The 16334-nt window shown below is 45.4% G+C and overlaps 1 protein-coding gene across 3 annotated transcripts in view; it reads right to left on the bottom strand.

The window, feature by feature from the left end:
- The window catches only part of LOC143172009 (E3 ubiquitin-protein ligase UHRF2-like), a 148342-nt gene that overhangs the window by 70926 nt on the left and 61082 nt on the right, over positions 1–16334 (bottom strand). For all 3 annotated transcript variants that reach the window (XM_076361220.1, XM_076361221.1, XM_076361219.1), the window contains exon 3: positions 1538–1800. In XM_076361220.1, the coding sequence (XP_076217335.1) occupies positions 1538–1800 (263 nt within the window). The remainder of the gene's footprint in view (positions 1–1537; positions 1801–16334) is intronic.

A 16334-nucleotide genomic window follows, 5' to 3' on the forward strand; every position in this document is an offset into this window, starting at 1 on the left:
ACTATACTTTCTACTTCACAGGTGGCTTCTCCCTCGAATCTCTAACTCACATAAAATGACACTATCTACAAAAGAAGAACATAATTTAACTCCAATAATTACAAACGCATGCTCTCAAATTTTTGCCCTTTGCTCAATTAAATACTTCTGTGATGTTACACAATTTAACCAATCTTAGAACCAGGTCTTTGAAAGCATGCCATGATGCATATCTATTATTTTAGAGACTTTTTTTTTTTTTTTTTAGAATAGTTCAGTTGAAAGGGACCTGCAACGATCATCTAGTCCAACTGTAATGATACTGGGTGACTAAAGTTGTGAGAAAGTTCTGAATTTAAGTATTTCAATAACTTTTAAAGTAAATTTTTGCTTTCAACACTGTAGCTATCTAATTTTTTTGTGCGTGGACAAACATATCTGCAGATAAAAAAATTGATGGTTGCAGATATAAACTGCATTTGAACTCCACGTTCGACAAAAGCTATATTATCCTCCAAGGTAAGTATACAAAGAAAAGTTGTATCTAGTATTGCCAAGAGCAGCTAAAAGATGTTCAGCTTAAGTCTCGCTTTTTCCCTAGCAAAACCGGTTTAAATTGTAATTATTAAAAACAACAAAACTTGAAATCAATACTTAAAAAACTATTTTGAAAACTTGAATTGAATTTATCCTCAACAAAACTAATACTGAATATGCTTCTGTGTAAAGTAAACGTATGTTCCTTTACCTTTAATCTCACATGCCAAAGTGCGATATTTTTGTTGTTCTCTGTAATAAAAAATACTCATTGATGCCATTGGTTTAGAAGCTTAGTTAGCTGCTTCAGCAAATTAAGGCATAATTAAAAAAACTAGGATCCAATTTATGTGAATGCATCAGTGCAGAAGCTGGTGATGAGAAATCCCTGCAAATCCCACTGAGTTTACGGCACAAAACCTCTACTCTAGCACATCTGTCGTAGGTTCTGAAATTTGCTTGTACCACAGATTTAAAAAATAAAAATAAAAAATCCCTTTGTACCCTCACTCCAGCTCAGAACTGATTTTATGTTCCCAGTCACCAGATTCTCTACATGAAAGGCAGACCTGTCATCTCATGCATAAATATTACTTTTAAAACAAAATTTAAACAATTCAAGCACCGGAATTTGCTCCCATGAAACACTTGTTTAGACTTCAATGGAAGGAACTGAATATGAGCAGAGTAGTTTTTACAGAAAATATTAACTTATATTTTGCATAGAAAAACAAGTACAGAAAAATCTAGTGCGTAGTTTCCTTTCCTTAGAGATAGGGATTCTGAGTTTCATAAAGTTAATACTTCACAGGAACTTGTGAAAAAAAGAAAAAAAACCTCATTACTCTCAGGATGTTCATTATATCTGACTGAAAGACATTATGGCTTTTCAATATTTCTTTCCTTGGTTGCAATATTGAACTTGCTCTTTTTGATTCCAAGTTTCTTCAACAAAATTCTTTGTTTATACACGCCAAATCATAACATATGATGTCCTCAAAATAATATCAGAAGCACTTACTCATCATACTTGATATGATAAATAGCTTCTTCATCAGTGTCCATGCAGTCTGAGTAAGATGTGGATGGTGTACTGTCCAAATAATTTGCATTCTCTCTAGAACGATCTTGACGTAAGTTTCCATTAGTCCTTTTGTAAGAATTGCCACTCTTTACTTGAGCTTTACCATTCTTATGTCCTTTTGTTGCTCGAGTAACATTTTCTATATGAGCTTCAAACCAGGCTCCAATGCTGACATCACGGGCATCCACCAATTCATTTATCTAAAAGGAAAATTTGATAATGAATATTTATTTTCTATAATCCTGGTTAAGAACAGAAAGGAAAACTGACTAAACTACTTAACTGTCAGTGAAAAAAATTCTACACTGCTGATTTCAACTGGTTTGGGCTTGGGTAAGTTAGAGCAATGTTCAGTCATTCAAGTGTTGTGCTTTTAAGTATTTTATTCCTCTACTCTTAATAAGATGTGTTATGAACACAATTTGTAAAAAATATATTTTTAAAAGTTGAGGCTGATTTTTTTTTTTTTAACCTACAAATTAGCTTAATCTCTCTTTCCACTGAACTTTTTCTTGCTTCATGGAATTGTTCCTTATGACTAAAATAAGCACGTATACTTAAAATATTAGCCCACAACCAGATTTCAAGATTTCCCTGGACTTCCAAATTGGAATTATTACTTAACCCTGATTCTTTTTGACCTGCGCTGCTGCTGAATCCTTCAATGTTTGAGAAAGGAGGGGGGAGGGAGATGGGCTCTCCAAGTCTAACAAGGCTGCTATCATAACCAATCGAAACTGGTGCTTCCATAAATCTTTCAACTGTAAGAAACAGAAGTCTCTCATGACTCATCTCCTTTCTGTGCTCACAATAGTGCTGGTAGTAAGTTATGAAAATACTCTATTGTAGAGCATGTTTCATTCATTCATTATCCTAACACATTTTCTCAAGCCTTCAACTAATTAAATACATATTACTTTAACAATACAAGTTTTTTCCTGGGATTCGAGTTAAACCACTGAGGTATACATCGCTTCAGTTACACAGGCATTCTTTTAAAAACTGTAGTGTGTAAACAGTTATTTTCTTTGAAATATTAACTGGATTAAAATAGTATCCAAAAAAACCCACTTAAGGAACACCTTTGTATACTGCACACCAAGTATAAGAAAACATTATTGCAATAGAGCTGCTATGGAGCCATACCAAGTGAAGAAGATAAGGCATATGGAAGAGGACTCTAAGATGAAAAATTTAAAGTAAATTCTAAAAATGCTCAGAATAGGTTCAATTACTGTAAAATCAAATTGGGGGAACTACTTTTCACACTCATTTTGGAAATAATATTTTAACAGGAATGTTTCACAGATGTATTTTTAGTTTTACTTTATTTGCAAAACATCCTTTTCTTCTAATTTTTTTTACATAAAGAAGGAAATTTACCTTCTAAAGACCATCTAAATGTCCCTTTAAAAAACCAAAACCAAACAAACAAAAAAACCCAGAAAAAAATGAGCCCAAAAGACAACACATTAACATAGCAGCCAACCTCAGGGCATGAACAAACTTGTTTTACCACACTATGATGCATACAAGAGAATTGTGCATTTCCAAAATGTTTAATGAGCAGGCTCTGTACTGATACATAGATAGAACAATTATAAAACTCATTTTTCTGGGATAAATTTATAAGGTTGAATTGCCTCAGGGGCTGTATTATGTGTTTACAGTTTTTTAAAATGAGGGCAGTTTAATTTGCCACAGATGTGTATGGTTTAATTTATAAGCCTTAATCAAGCAGCAAGACAGTGACAGAGATGGATATTTATTCTTACTACACCCAAAGACCAGCATCTATAAACAAAACAACGTGAATGATATTAATTATCAGTATTTAAACTGAAGCAATCATTAGGTAATTTGAAGTACAAATGAAGGCAGTTCCTAAACTAACAAATTTACCAAGAGATAGAGGGTGAAAGGTAAGAATATAATGCATAAAGTATATCTCATATTGAGCCTATTTCTTCTTACTTTTCACACACTTCCTTGAAAAAAAAAAAATCAAAAAGTTCAACCCTTTCCTTTTTTTCCCCCCATGTAAAATCCCGGCATCCAATTTAAATTTTTATTCTCAACTCCCACAATATTAAAAGTATACCTTTTTAAAAGATAAACATATAATAACAAATGAAAGCTCCACCTTGTTTTAAGTCAGTCTGTTGACCTATTTTAAACATAAGGAGCGGGTATTTCTGTAAGGAAACCTCAGGAAAACATCCCTATGTAACCTTAGGCATTTCAATTAGTTCTAGCTTAAAGTGATTCGCAACTTCCTCCTCCTGAAATGCAGTTGAGACACAGACATTATTGAGGTTTCCCCATCTGCAGCTACTTCTTGAGACTAGCTACAAAGATGACAAAGAAGCCATGTTATTCAAGCCAAAAAACATTAGAGCCAGAAAGAAGTAAGTCTCCTGTGATCGTTCCTCCCAAATGCATCTGTGATGCTCACACTCAGACAATAGACTTCCCAGCCTTGTAGAAAGTAAAGGCAAATAATTACGAGTATAAACTCTTGAGGACTATATCACAGTTATTTTATATACCATCCTATTTATACCTGATAAGCTAAAGATGTAGATAATAGCAGAGGGGTTCAAAGAAAAACTAAGGCATTCAGAAGAAGAATGTTAATCAGCGGTATAACAACAAAGCCTTTTTAATCTGTAACTCTGTTATGAATATAATTTGAATTGGTAAATCAACATGGACACTTTAAGCTTAAAGGCAGCCATTGATACGGAGAGCTTTAAACTAGACTTAGCAGGGGAAGGGGATGCGGTTCTGAGCAACAGAGAAGAGCCAGGGGCTGCTGATGTATTAGGAACCAACAGGGAAACACCTGTGAAATGCCTCAAAGGAATTAGGTCGTGTTCCTCTAAAAAGGTGACAAGGTAGGTAGCCCAGATGAAGTGCCTCAATACCAATGCATGCAGCATGGGTAACAAGCAGGAGGAGCTGGAAGCCACTGTGCAGCTAGAAAGCTATGATCTGATCGTTACCACCGAAACGTGGTGGGACGAATCGTGCGACTGGAGCGCTGCAATCGATGGCTATAAACTGTTCAGAAGGGAACAGTTTATAACAGTTTCTTTTCAAAAAGAAACACTGGATGTGGAGGTTGACAGGTCCATACCATTGATTAGTAAGGGAGGAGGAGGAGGAAGGGTCTGATCAGGAAGCTGGTTCTTCAACAAAGAAACAGGAGGAGGAAGTGACAGACTTCACCCAAGAGGCAGAAACCACATGGTCCCTAACCCCGAGTAAACTTTGAGATCTGCGGAAAGATTACAGCCTTCAGCCAGGCGAGCGGATTGCTGCCTGATTGCTCTGATGCAGGGATACTGGGGCCAACAGACAGGAATTAGAGGATAAGGAAGCCCAGCAGCTGGTATCCCTAGCTAGGGACTGGCGAATTGACAAAGAAATCGGAAGAGAGGTGACAATTCTCAGCCTCTGGAGGTGGCTCCTGTCGAGTGTGAAGGTGAGATATCCCCTCAAGGATGATCTTGTAAATTACCGAGGGAAGTGGACCATTACTGAGGAAGGCATCCAGTATCTGAGAGAATTAGCGGTGGTGGAAGTCGTCTATAGTGACCTGGACAGCAACCAGGTCTCCAAAGATCTGGATGACATCCAGTGTACACGGGCCACGTGGAGGAGGTTTGTCTGGAATGCACCAGTGTTGTACTCCAACACCTTGGCGATGATGGACTGGCCAGACTTCAATATACCAACAGAGACTGTCCCACCAGCTCCAGCGTTTCGAAGAGAATCTCTCATCCTCCTCATCCCCACGGGCCAGCGTCTCGGCTGTCAGGGGCGTCCCACAGAGCCAGCCTCTCCCGGCCAGAGGGAAAGGGAGCCCCAGGCGCATGCTGCGTGGTACCCTCTGGATCATCCTGGTGACCAGGGGGAGGACATGAGGAAGTGGGATGGTGAGCCCACCTCAAAGCTAGAAGCCTACGTATGTGACTTGCGGGGGAAGACAGCTGCTAAGAAGAGGCCATCCAAGAAGGCTTTTGTTCCAGGTGCTGTTGAGACGGTAGAAGGCAACTGGCAACCAGCAGTCCCCCAGATGCAGAAGAAGGACTGAGAACGCCTCTCCTCTTGATTTTGGTGAAAGGACTTCTGGTCTGACACCGCAGGGGTCAGATAGTGAATACTCCAATGAGGAATAGAGGGTCCTTGTCTTCAGCCAGGCAGAGGAAAGGGATGACTGAGTGTACTGGACTGTATGGATTCGATGGCCTGGCACATCAGACCCACAGGAGTATAAGGCTCTGGGTGGACACTAGTGCATAGTGTACCCTAATGCCATTGGGGTACAAGGGGGCGGAACACATCTGGATTTCTGGACTGACAGGGGGATCCCAATTGTTGTCTGTGTTGGAGGCTGAGGTGGGCCTAACAGGGAACAAGTGGCAAAAGTACCCCATTGTTACCGGCCCAGAGGCTCCATGCATCCTTGGCATAGATTACCTCAGGAGAGGGTACTTCAAGGACACAAAAGGGTACCAGTGGGCCTTTCATGTAGCTGCTGTGGATACAGAGAAGACTAAACAGCTGTCTACCTTGCCCAGCCGTTCAGAGGATCCCTGTGTCGTGGGGCTGCTGTGCGTCAAAGAACAGCAGATGCCGATTGCTACCATGACGGTGCACCGGCAGCACTATCACACCAACTGAGACTCCCTGGTTCCCATCCATTTGTCGACTGGAGGGCAAAGGGGTGATCAGAAAGACTCGCTCACCCTTTAGTAGTCCCATATGGCCAGTGCAAAAGTCTGACGGAGGGTGGAGGTTAACAGTGGACTATCGTGGTCTGAACAAAGTCAGACTGCCATTGAGTGCTGCCGTACGGGACATGCTAGAACTCTTATATGAACTGGAGTTGAAGGCAGCCAAGTGGTATGCCGCAACTGATATTGTCAATGCATTTTTCTCGATCCCTTTGGCAGCAGAGTGCAGGCCACAGTTTGCTTTCGCATGGAGGGGCGTCCAGTACACCTGGAACCGACTGCCCCAGGGGTGGAAGCATAGCCCTACCATTTGTCATGGACTGATCCAGACTACACCGGAACAGGGTGAAGCCCCTGAGCACCTGCAATACGTTGATGACATCATCGTGTGGGGCAACACAGCGAAGGAAGTGTTTGAGAAAGGGAAAAGAATAATCCAGATTCTTCTGAAAGCTGGTTTTACCATAAGACAAAGCAAGGTCAAAGGACCTGCACAAGACATCCAGTTTTGGGGAATAAAATGGCAAGATGGACGTTGTCACAGACCCAAGGGATGTGATCAGTAAGATTCCATCCACTTCAGAAGTTATTGGTACAGAAGCACAGCTCCTCCTGGCACTGCGATTGCCTGTGCTACACTGGATGTTCAAAGGAAACGTCCCCTCTACACATCACGCAACCGATGCTACATGGAGTAAGTGGGTAGCGTTGATCATGCAACGGCTCGAATGGGCAGTTGGGGTTCCCCAGGAATCCTGGAAGAGATCGTGGACTGGCCAGAAAGCAGAGATTTTGGAGCATCGCCCGAGGAGGTGACTCGTGCCCAAGAGGCGCCACCATACAACGAGTTATCAGAAGGTGAAAGGCAATATGCTCTGTTTGCTGACGGATCCTGTTGTGTTGTAGGAAACCATCGGAAGTGGAAAGCAACGACACAACAAGTCGTTGAAGTCGTCGAAGGAGAAGGCGAGTTGAGTCAGTTTGCAGAAGTGAAAGCCATCCAGCTGGCCCTAGAGATTGCTGAATGAGAAAAGTGGCCAGTGCTCTATCTCTATACAGACTCATGGATGGTGACAAATGCCCTGTGGGGGCAATGGAAACAGACCAACTGGCAGCGCAGAGGCAAACCCATCTGGGCTGCTGCATTGTGGCAAGACATCGCTGCCCGGGTAAAAAAACTTGCTGTAAAGGCACATCATGTAGATGCTCACATGCCCAAGAACCGCGTCACTGAAGAACATCAAAACAACAAGCAGGTAGACCAGGCTGCCAGAATTGGAGTGGCTCAGGTGGACCTGGACTGGGAAAGTAAGGGTGAGCTATTCATAGCTTGGAGGACCCATGAAACATCAGGACGTCTAGGGAGAGATGCAACGTACATAGGCTCGCGATCAAGGGGTGGACCTGACTGTTGAGGCCATCACACAGATCACCCATGAATGCAAAACATGTGCTGCAATGAAGCGAGCCACACGAGTAAAGTGTCCCTGGAATAGCGGGCGGTGGCTGGGATATCGATATGGCGAGGCCTGGTAGATTGACTATACTGCCACAAACTTGCCAAGGCAAGCGCTGCGTGGAAGCAACTACTGGGTGGCTAGAAACATACCCTGTAAACCATGCCACCGCTCGAAACACCATCCTGGGCCTTGAAAGGCCAGTTCCGTGGCAACAGGACACCCCAGAAAGAATTGAGTCAGACAATGGGACTCATTTCCGAAACAACCTCATAGACTCCTGGGCCAAGAAACATGGCATTGACTGAGTATATCACATCCCCTATCACCCACAAACCTCCGGAAAGATTGAACGATATAATGGACTGTTAAAGACTGTGCTGAGAGCATTGGGCGCTGGGGAATAGGAGCACTGGGATGTAAAATTAGCAGAAGCCACTTGGCTGGTAAACACCAGAGGATCTGATAACTGACCTGGTCCTGCCCAAACACAGCCCCTACATATTGTGGGAGGAGATAAGGTCCCTGTAGTGCACATAGGGAAGTGGCTGGGAAAGGCAGTGTGGGTTGCTCCTCCCTTGGGAAAAGGCAAACCCGTTCGTGGGATTGTCTTCGCTCAAGGACCTGGGTGTACTTGGTGGGTAATGCAGAAGGATGGGGAAACCCATGCACCCACCACCATACACAAAATCATCCATTCCTTCACGTGGCACATCCACCTTTAAATAACAGTAACTCAATGATTAGCAGATTCTTAAGCCAATTGTCACAGAGTTATTTTCAAATATTATTTTACAATGAATTAGTGTTCTATTCTCTGCCCAAGTAATTTTTTTTTAAATCGGTCTTCTTTACAGGAGTATTCTATGGCTATAGAATCATAGAATCATAGAATCATAGAATCATTGAGGTTGGAAAAGACCTCTAAGATCATCGAGTCCAACCGTCGACCCAACACCACCACCCACTAAACCATGTCCCTAAGTGCCTCATCTACTCGTCTTTTAAATACCTCCAGGGATGGGGACTCCACCACTTCCCTGGGCAGCCTGTTCCAATGTTTAACCACTCTTTCAGGAAAGAAATTTTTCCTCACATCCAGTCTAAACCTCCCCTGGCGCAACTTGAGGCCGTTTCCTCTCGTCCTATCGCTAGTTACTTGGGAGAAGAGACCGACACCCACCTCGCTACAACCTCCTTTCAGGTAGTTGTAGAGAGCGATGAGGTCTCCCCTCAGCCTCCTCTTCTCCAGGCTAAACAACCCCAGTTCCCTCAGCCGCTCCTCATAAGACTTGTGCTCCAGACCCCTCACCAGCCTCGTTGCCCTTCTCTGGACACGCTCCAGCACCTCAACGTCCTTCTTGTAGTGAGGGGCCCAAAACTGAACACAGTAGTCGAGGTGCGGCCTCACCAGGGCCGAGTACAGGGGCACGATCACTTCCCTACTCCTGCTGGCCACACTATTTCTGATACAGGCCAGGATGCCATTGGCCTTCTTGGCCGCCTGGGCACACTGCCGGCTCATGTTCAGCCGGCTGTCAACCAGCACCCCCAGGTCCTTTTCCTCCAGGCAGCTTTCCAGCCACTCCTCCCCAAGCCTGTAGCGCTGCATGGGGTTGTTGTGGCCAAAGTGCAGGACCCGGCACTTGGCCTTGTTGAACCTCATACAATTGGTCTGGGCCCATCGATCCAGCCTGTCCAGGTCCCTCTGCAGAGCCTTCCTACCCTCGAGCAGATCAACACTCCCGCCCAACTTGGTGTCGTCTGCAAACTTACTGAGGGTGCACTCGATCCCCTCGTCCAGATCGTCGATAAAGATATTGAACAAGACCGGCCCCAAAACTGAGCCCTGGGGAACACCGCTCGTGACCGGCCGCCAACTGGATGTAACTCCATTCACCACAACTCTCTGGGCCCGGCCATCCAGCCAGTTTTTTACCCAGCGCAGAGTACACCTGTCTAAGCCGTGAGCCGCCAGCTTCTCTAGGAGAATGCTGTGGGAGACGGTGTCAAAGGCCTTGCTGAAGTCCAGGTGGACCACATCCACAGCCTTTCCCTCATCCACTAGGCAGGTCACCTGGTCATAGAAGGAGATCAGGTTGGTCAAGCAGGACCTGCCTCTCATGAATCCGTGCTGGCTAGGCCGGATCCCCTGGTTGTCCCGCTCATGCCTTGTGAGCACCCTCAAGATGAACCGCTCCATCATCTTCCCCGGCACCGAGGTCAGGCTGACTATTTTTGTCATAGGCATTATGGTCATAGACTATTCTATAGGTCATAGACTATTCTATGGCTAGTAATGCCACATTTAAGTCTGCAACTAGAACACCAGAGAGGAGACTGCTGCAAGCATGCTTCTCTAACGATTTAAAAGGTATAAAGCACTGTGCGGTATTCAGCAGTAATGATACTCAGGGCAAAAATATCTGTTTCTGGTATGAGCAAAAAACCAAGGTCCTAGAATATCAGCAAATGTGAAATCTTAGAGCAAGTCAATTAATCTGCAACAGTGCCCATCTTTGGGGACAAAAAAAAGAGAATTACCAAAAAATAACTGACACACTCAAGTTCTTACACTACCTGACTTAACAGTAACTTATTTGTATATCCCTACCCAGCATTATTGCTTCATTAAGATTTAAAAGAATAACATAAGTTGGAAGACAATCAGTACTTGAGGTGCTCTACTTTGTTATAGAAGGAGAGAAAAGCTACAAGAAGGTGTGGTTTCTTGAAGTACACGCACTATACTAAAGTCAACATTACAAGGGGTTCATAACCAGTAAGGCTACATTCTCATAGCCAGCTACCGCAAGAAAGCAGCTATACCCACAACATAGCACCACTTTCTCCGGCATACCCTTCCCTCTGCAATTAAGATAACACCTTCTAGTCTGTTCCAACTTTCCAAGTTGTACTAAAGGAATGTCAGATATAGAAAATTCAGGATATAGCCCCAGGTCTATATATGAACAAGCAAGGACAATCTGTGCACATTCAAAGGAAATTAATACAGTAGACACTTTAAATCCTTACTGAACACAGTATTACTTATAAAAAAGTTCTTCTTCCCAGTAGTCAGCTCCTACATCACCAGAAATCATGAAAGCATTACTGAAATGAGTCACAAATAATCCCTCAGACAAATTAAGTATTCAACCTAAAAAACTGGCAATTTTCATCAAAATAAGTACTGCAATTTGTCTCTGAAACGAAGCTTTGGGGAATGGGTGAACAGCAAGTCCACCGATCAGCTTGATAGGACATTCAATCCAACAACAGTTTATATAGCAGATTGAGAAAAACTGCTCAAAGACGACTCCCCCAAAATGAGGGTGCCTAGGCAATGTATTAAACTAAAAGATATACGTTTGGTAAATAATCTTAAATAATATTTTTAAGAACATTTGTTGTCAGTTCATAATTTACATTTATGAAGTCAACAGGCAAATAATTAGTCAAGCTGTATTTCATATAAGTCAATAATGACTCTCTAAAGGGATATTAGACTATGTACTAAAGTAAGAGTAACTTGCCTTAGAGTAATAATAACAGATTTTTTCATTTCGCTAGCTCTTCTAACTCCAGTAATTTAGAAAACAGTCAAGTTACCTTAGTAAATTTCACTTCCATTTTTTCTTCCTGATTAGCATGCTTCTAAAACTTAGGGCCTCATTAACATCTTTTGATTGATGCACCACCAATAAACAGCTACACCTGGTGCATCTGTCACCACTCTTTCAGTATACTGAGCATCTACAAGTACAAGAAAGAGATGACATCGAAATGTCATAGAAATGACAAATCACCAAACACACAGAAATTCCTAGCCTCTACAAAGCATGCAATGATTTTGTTATTTAGTTGCTCCTTAGGGAGTGCAGCAGCCCAGAGCGCTGCAAACAGAGGTGCGGCCACTAGCAGGGGCAGTTTGTGGTGCGGGGCACCCAGGACGCTGCAGGGGCTGCTCTCAGTTTGCACAGCAGTTTGCACACAGAAAGGCTGACTCCTGATTAGGGAGGATCCGGCTCACAGAGAGCAGCAGATAGTGACATGGTAGTTGTCGCAGCAGTTATCAACATGGCTGTGGTGCAGAGGGGACAGGCACTTATGCTGAGGACTGGGTGGGGCTGCTTGGAGATTGTGCAGCGATGGTCTCAACATGAAGCAGGGCACACTCCCCAGCACTGACTGGTGATAATGCCCTTGGCACACTGGAGGCCTCGACCCAAACAGAGTTGGGGCGGGGTGGGAGGATGACAACTTCCCAGGTCTCGGCTGCAGAGAGTGCCTGGGGCCTCTCTGTGGGACTGGGGGCAGTGGTGGCATCTGTGAGAGATGTGCTCTGGTCGAGGTGCTGAGTCATCAGGTGAAGGAGATGCAGGAAGAGGTGAGCAGGCTGCAAATCATCAGGGAGGACAATTGAGGAGATTGACAGGGTCTTTGCAGAAACTCTGCAGAGACAACAGCCTGAGACACACGCAGCAAGGAAGGAGGGACCGCTAGAGACCATGGTCAAACAGGTAGCTGAGGGTGGCTGTCAAGGTGGAGAAGGCTGGAAGCTTGTGACTTCTGGCAAATGGAAGAAAGGCTCCTGTTCCACCTGCAGACCTGCAACTGCCCTGGGTATAGTGCCCTGGGCACTGGTGAGGACAAACAAGACCCTTCAGAGTATGCATCAGAGCCAGCTGAGCCCAAACCTTGTGTCTGCACAAAGGGAAAAAGGAAAGTGACAGTCATTGGAGACCCCCTCCCTTGGGGGACAGAAGCACCTATCTGCTGACCCAAGCTGATGTCTCGGGAGGTTTTTTGCTTGCCAGGGGCCAGGATCTGGGATGTTGCAAAGGGACTGCCAAGGCTTGCCTGGCCCTCAGACTATTACCCCTTCCTGCACTTCCATGTGGGCACCAATGTTACTGCCAGGGGTAACTTGGAGTATTTCACAAGTGACTACAGAACTCTGGGGGTGAGAGTGAAGGGCATGGGGGCTCAGGTGGTATTCTCCTCAATACTGCCAGTGAGGAGGAAGGGCTCAGGTAGAAGTGGACTCATCCAGTGGGTCAAGACCTGGCTGTGTGGCTGGTGTCACAGGCAGGGCTTTGGCTCCTATGGCCATGGGACCCTCTTTGAGGAGCAAGGGCTACTGAGCAAGGATGGGATACATCTGACAAAGTGGGGCAAGAGTGTTTTTGCAAACAGGCTTGCTAACCGAGTGAGGCAGGCTTTAAAGTAGGTATGCCAGGGGAGGGTTACCATAACCTGAAGAGAAGTGAAGGCACAAGGGGCAGAGCAAACGTATCTGGGGGACAGCATGACAGGGGAGGCTCTCACACTTGCCCTGTAAAAGCAGCACGACTTGGGGCCCATCTCAAATGCCTGAACAGAAATGCGTGTAGCATGGGGAACAAGCAGGAGGAATTAGAAGTCCGTACACAGTTGCAGAGCTATGACCTTATTGGGATTATGGAGACATGGTGGGATAGCTCTCCTGATTGGAGTGCTCCAATGGAGGGATACAGGCTCTTCAGGAAAGATAGGGTGGGCAGGCGAGGAGGAGGGGTTGAGCTCTACACAAAGGAGCGGCTTGAATGCATGGAGCTTTACCTTAGGACAGGTGACAAAGCAGTTGAAAGCTTGTGGGTAAGGATTAGAAGACAGACCGGCACAGGTGATGCTGTACTAGGTGTCTGCTACAGACCTCCTGATCAAGAAGAAGAGGTAGATGAAGCCTTCTTTAGGCAGCTAGAGAAAGCTTCACAGTCACAGGCCCTGGTACTCATGCGGGACTTTAACCACCCCAGTATCTGCTGGAAGGACAATACAGCAGGGTGCAAGCAATCCAGGAGACTTCTGGAGCGTATAGAAGACTATTTCTTGATGCGGGTGATCAGTGAACCGACTAGGGAAAATGCACTGTTGGACCTGCTACTCACAAACAAGAAACCTGCTACTTCACAACCAGTTGACGGTGTGAAGGTCGAGGGCAGCCTTGGCTGCAGCAACCATGAGACTGTGGAGTTTAAGATCCTGAGAGGCATGATCAAGACAAACAGCAGAATTGCAACCCTGGACTTCAGAAGAGCAGATTTTGGCCTGTTCAGAGACCAGCTTGGCAGGATCCCATGGGAAATTGCCCTGGAGGGCAAGGGTGCCTAGGAGAGCAGGTTGATCTTCAAGGGCAAACTCCTCGGAGCACAAGAACAGTCCATTTGCAATGTGCAGGAAGTCGGGCAAGTGTGGCAGAAGGCCAGCATGGATGAACAGGGAGCTCCTGACTGCGCTCAGACACAAAAAGGAAGTACACAGGAGGTAGAAGCAGGGGCATGCTACTTGGGAGGGATATAAAGACACTGCGTGCGCAAGTAGAAATGCAGTCAGGAAAGCCAAAGCTCAGCTGGAGTTGAACCTAGCAAGGGAGGTGAAGGGCAACAAGAAAGGTTTCTCTAAGTACATCAGTAGCAAAATGAAGACTAAGGAGAGCATGAGCTCATTGTTCAATGGGGCAGGGGACCTTGTGACAAGCGACAGGGAAAAGGCTGCGGTACTCGATGCCTTTTTTGCCTCATTTTTCACTGGTAAGGTCTGCCTTCAGGCCTCCCAGGTCCCTGAGCATCCTAGCAGAGTCTGAGGGAGTGAAGCAATAGCCACAGTAGAGGAAGAAAGAGTTAGGAATCACTTAACCCACTTGGACATACACAAGCCCATGGGATCAGATGGCATGCATCTGAGGGTGCTGAAGGAGCTGGCCAATGTCACTGTGAGGCTGGTCTCTATCATCTTTGAAAGGTCATGGCAATTGGAGGAGGTTCCTCATGACTGGAAAAAGGCAGACATCACACCCGTCTTCAAGAAGGGGGGGAAAGAGGATCCAAGGAACTACAGGCCAGCCAGCCTCACCTCAGTCCCTGGAAAGGTTATGGAGCAAATCCTCTTAGAAACCATTTCTAAACACGTGAAGGACACGAAGGTGATTGGGAGCGGCCAAAATGGCTTTACCAAGGGCAAATCATGCCTTACCAACCTCATTGCTTTCTATGATGTGGTGACTGGTTCTGTTGACAAGGGGAGGGGAGTGGATGTTGTATACCTTGACTGAAGAAAGGCTTTTGACACACTCTCTCACAGTCTCCTTATCACCAAATTGGTATGATATGGGCTGGATAAGTGGGCGATAAGGCGGATGGAAAATTGGCAGGACCGCTGGACTCAAAGAGTTGTGATCAGTGGTGCAAAGTCCAGCTGGGGCCCAGTAACTAGTGGGGTCCCTCAGGGATCAGTACTGGAACCAATACTGTTTAATGTCTTCATTAACAACCTGGATGAGGGGACAAAGTGCACTCTTGGCAAGTTTGCAGATGACACCAAATTGGGGGGAGCAGTCAATGTGCTGGAGAGCAGGGCTGACTTTCAGAGGGACCTGGACAGGCTGGAGAAACGGGTTGACAGGAACCTCATGAAGTTCAACAAAAACAAATGCCAAGTCCTGCACCTGGGCTGGAATAACCCTGTGCAACAGTACAGGCCGGAGGCTGACTGCCTAGGAAGCAGCTCTGCAGAAAAGGACCTGGGGGTCCTGGTGGACAAGTTGAACATGAGCCAACAGTGTGCCCTTGCAGCAAAGGAGGCCAACAGCATCCTGAGCTGTATTAGTGCAGCCAGCAGTTCCAGGGAAGTGATCCTTTCCCTCTCTTGTCTTGGCACTTGTGAGACCTTATCTGGAGTAGTGTCCACTTTTGGTCTCCCCAGTACAAGAAAGACATGGGCATACTGGAGCAAGCCCAGTTCCTTTGTGTGCCTGGACATGGCTTCCAGGAGGATTTGCTCCCCAACCTTCCCAGATTCTGAGGCGAGTTTGACCAGTCTTTTATCTCCTTGGATTCTCCTTCTTGAAGATGGGTGTGATGTTTGCCTTTTTTCCAGTCATCAGGAACCCTCAGGGTCATCTCGTCTGGTTCCATGGACTTGTGTATGTCCAGTTGGCTGAAGTGCTCCCTAACTCAGTCTTCCTCTACTGTGAGTAATACTTCCCTGCCCCAGAGTCTGCCACTAGGCTCAGGGATCTGGGAGACCTGAGGGCCAACCTTACCTGTAAAAAACTGAGGCAAGGAAGGCACTGAGTTCCTTAGTCTTTTTGATGTCCTTAGCTATTAGATTCCGTGCTCCGGTGAGCAGTGGGCACATGTTTTCCTTAGCCTTTCTTTTGCTGATGCTGTACTTATAGAAGCCCTTCTTGTTGCCCTTTACATTTCTTGCTAGTTCCAACTCCAGCCAAGCTTTGGCTTTCCTAACTAAATCCTTGCATGCGTCTCCATATTCCTCCTGGGTAGCCATTCCCTGCTCCCACCTTCTGTGTACTTCCTTTTTGTCTTTGAGCTCAGTCAGGAATCCCCTGTTCATCTATGCTGGCCTTCTGCCATGCTTGCTTGACTTCCTGCATGTCTGAGTGGATTATTCTTGTGCTTTGAGGAGGTTGTCTTTCTGAGGATCAACCAGCCCTCTCAGGAGGCCCTTTGCCCTTTAGGACAGTCTCTCATA

This window comes from Aptenodytes patagonicus, chromosome W (genome assembly GCF_965638725.1).
Source record: "Aptenodytes patagonicus chromosome W, bAptPat1.pri.cur, whole genome shotgun sequence".
NCBI classification, from domain to species: Eukaryota; Metazoa; Chordata; class Aves; order Sphenisciformes; family Spheniscidae; genus Aptenodytes; species Aptenodytes patagonicus.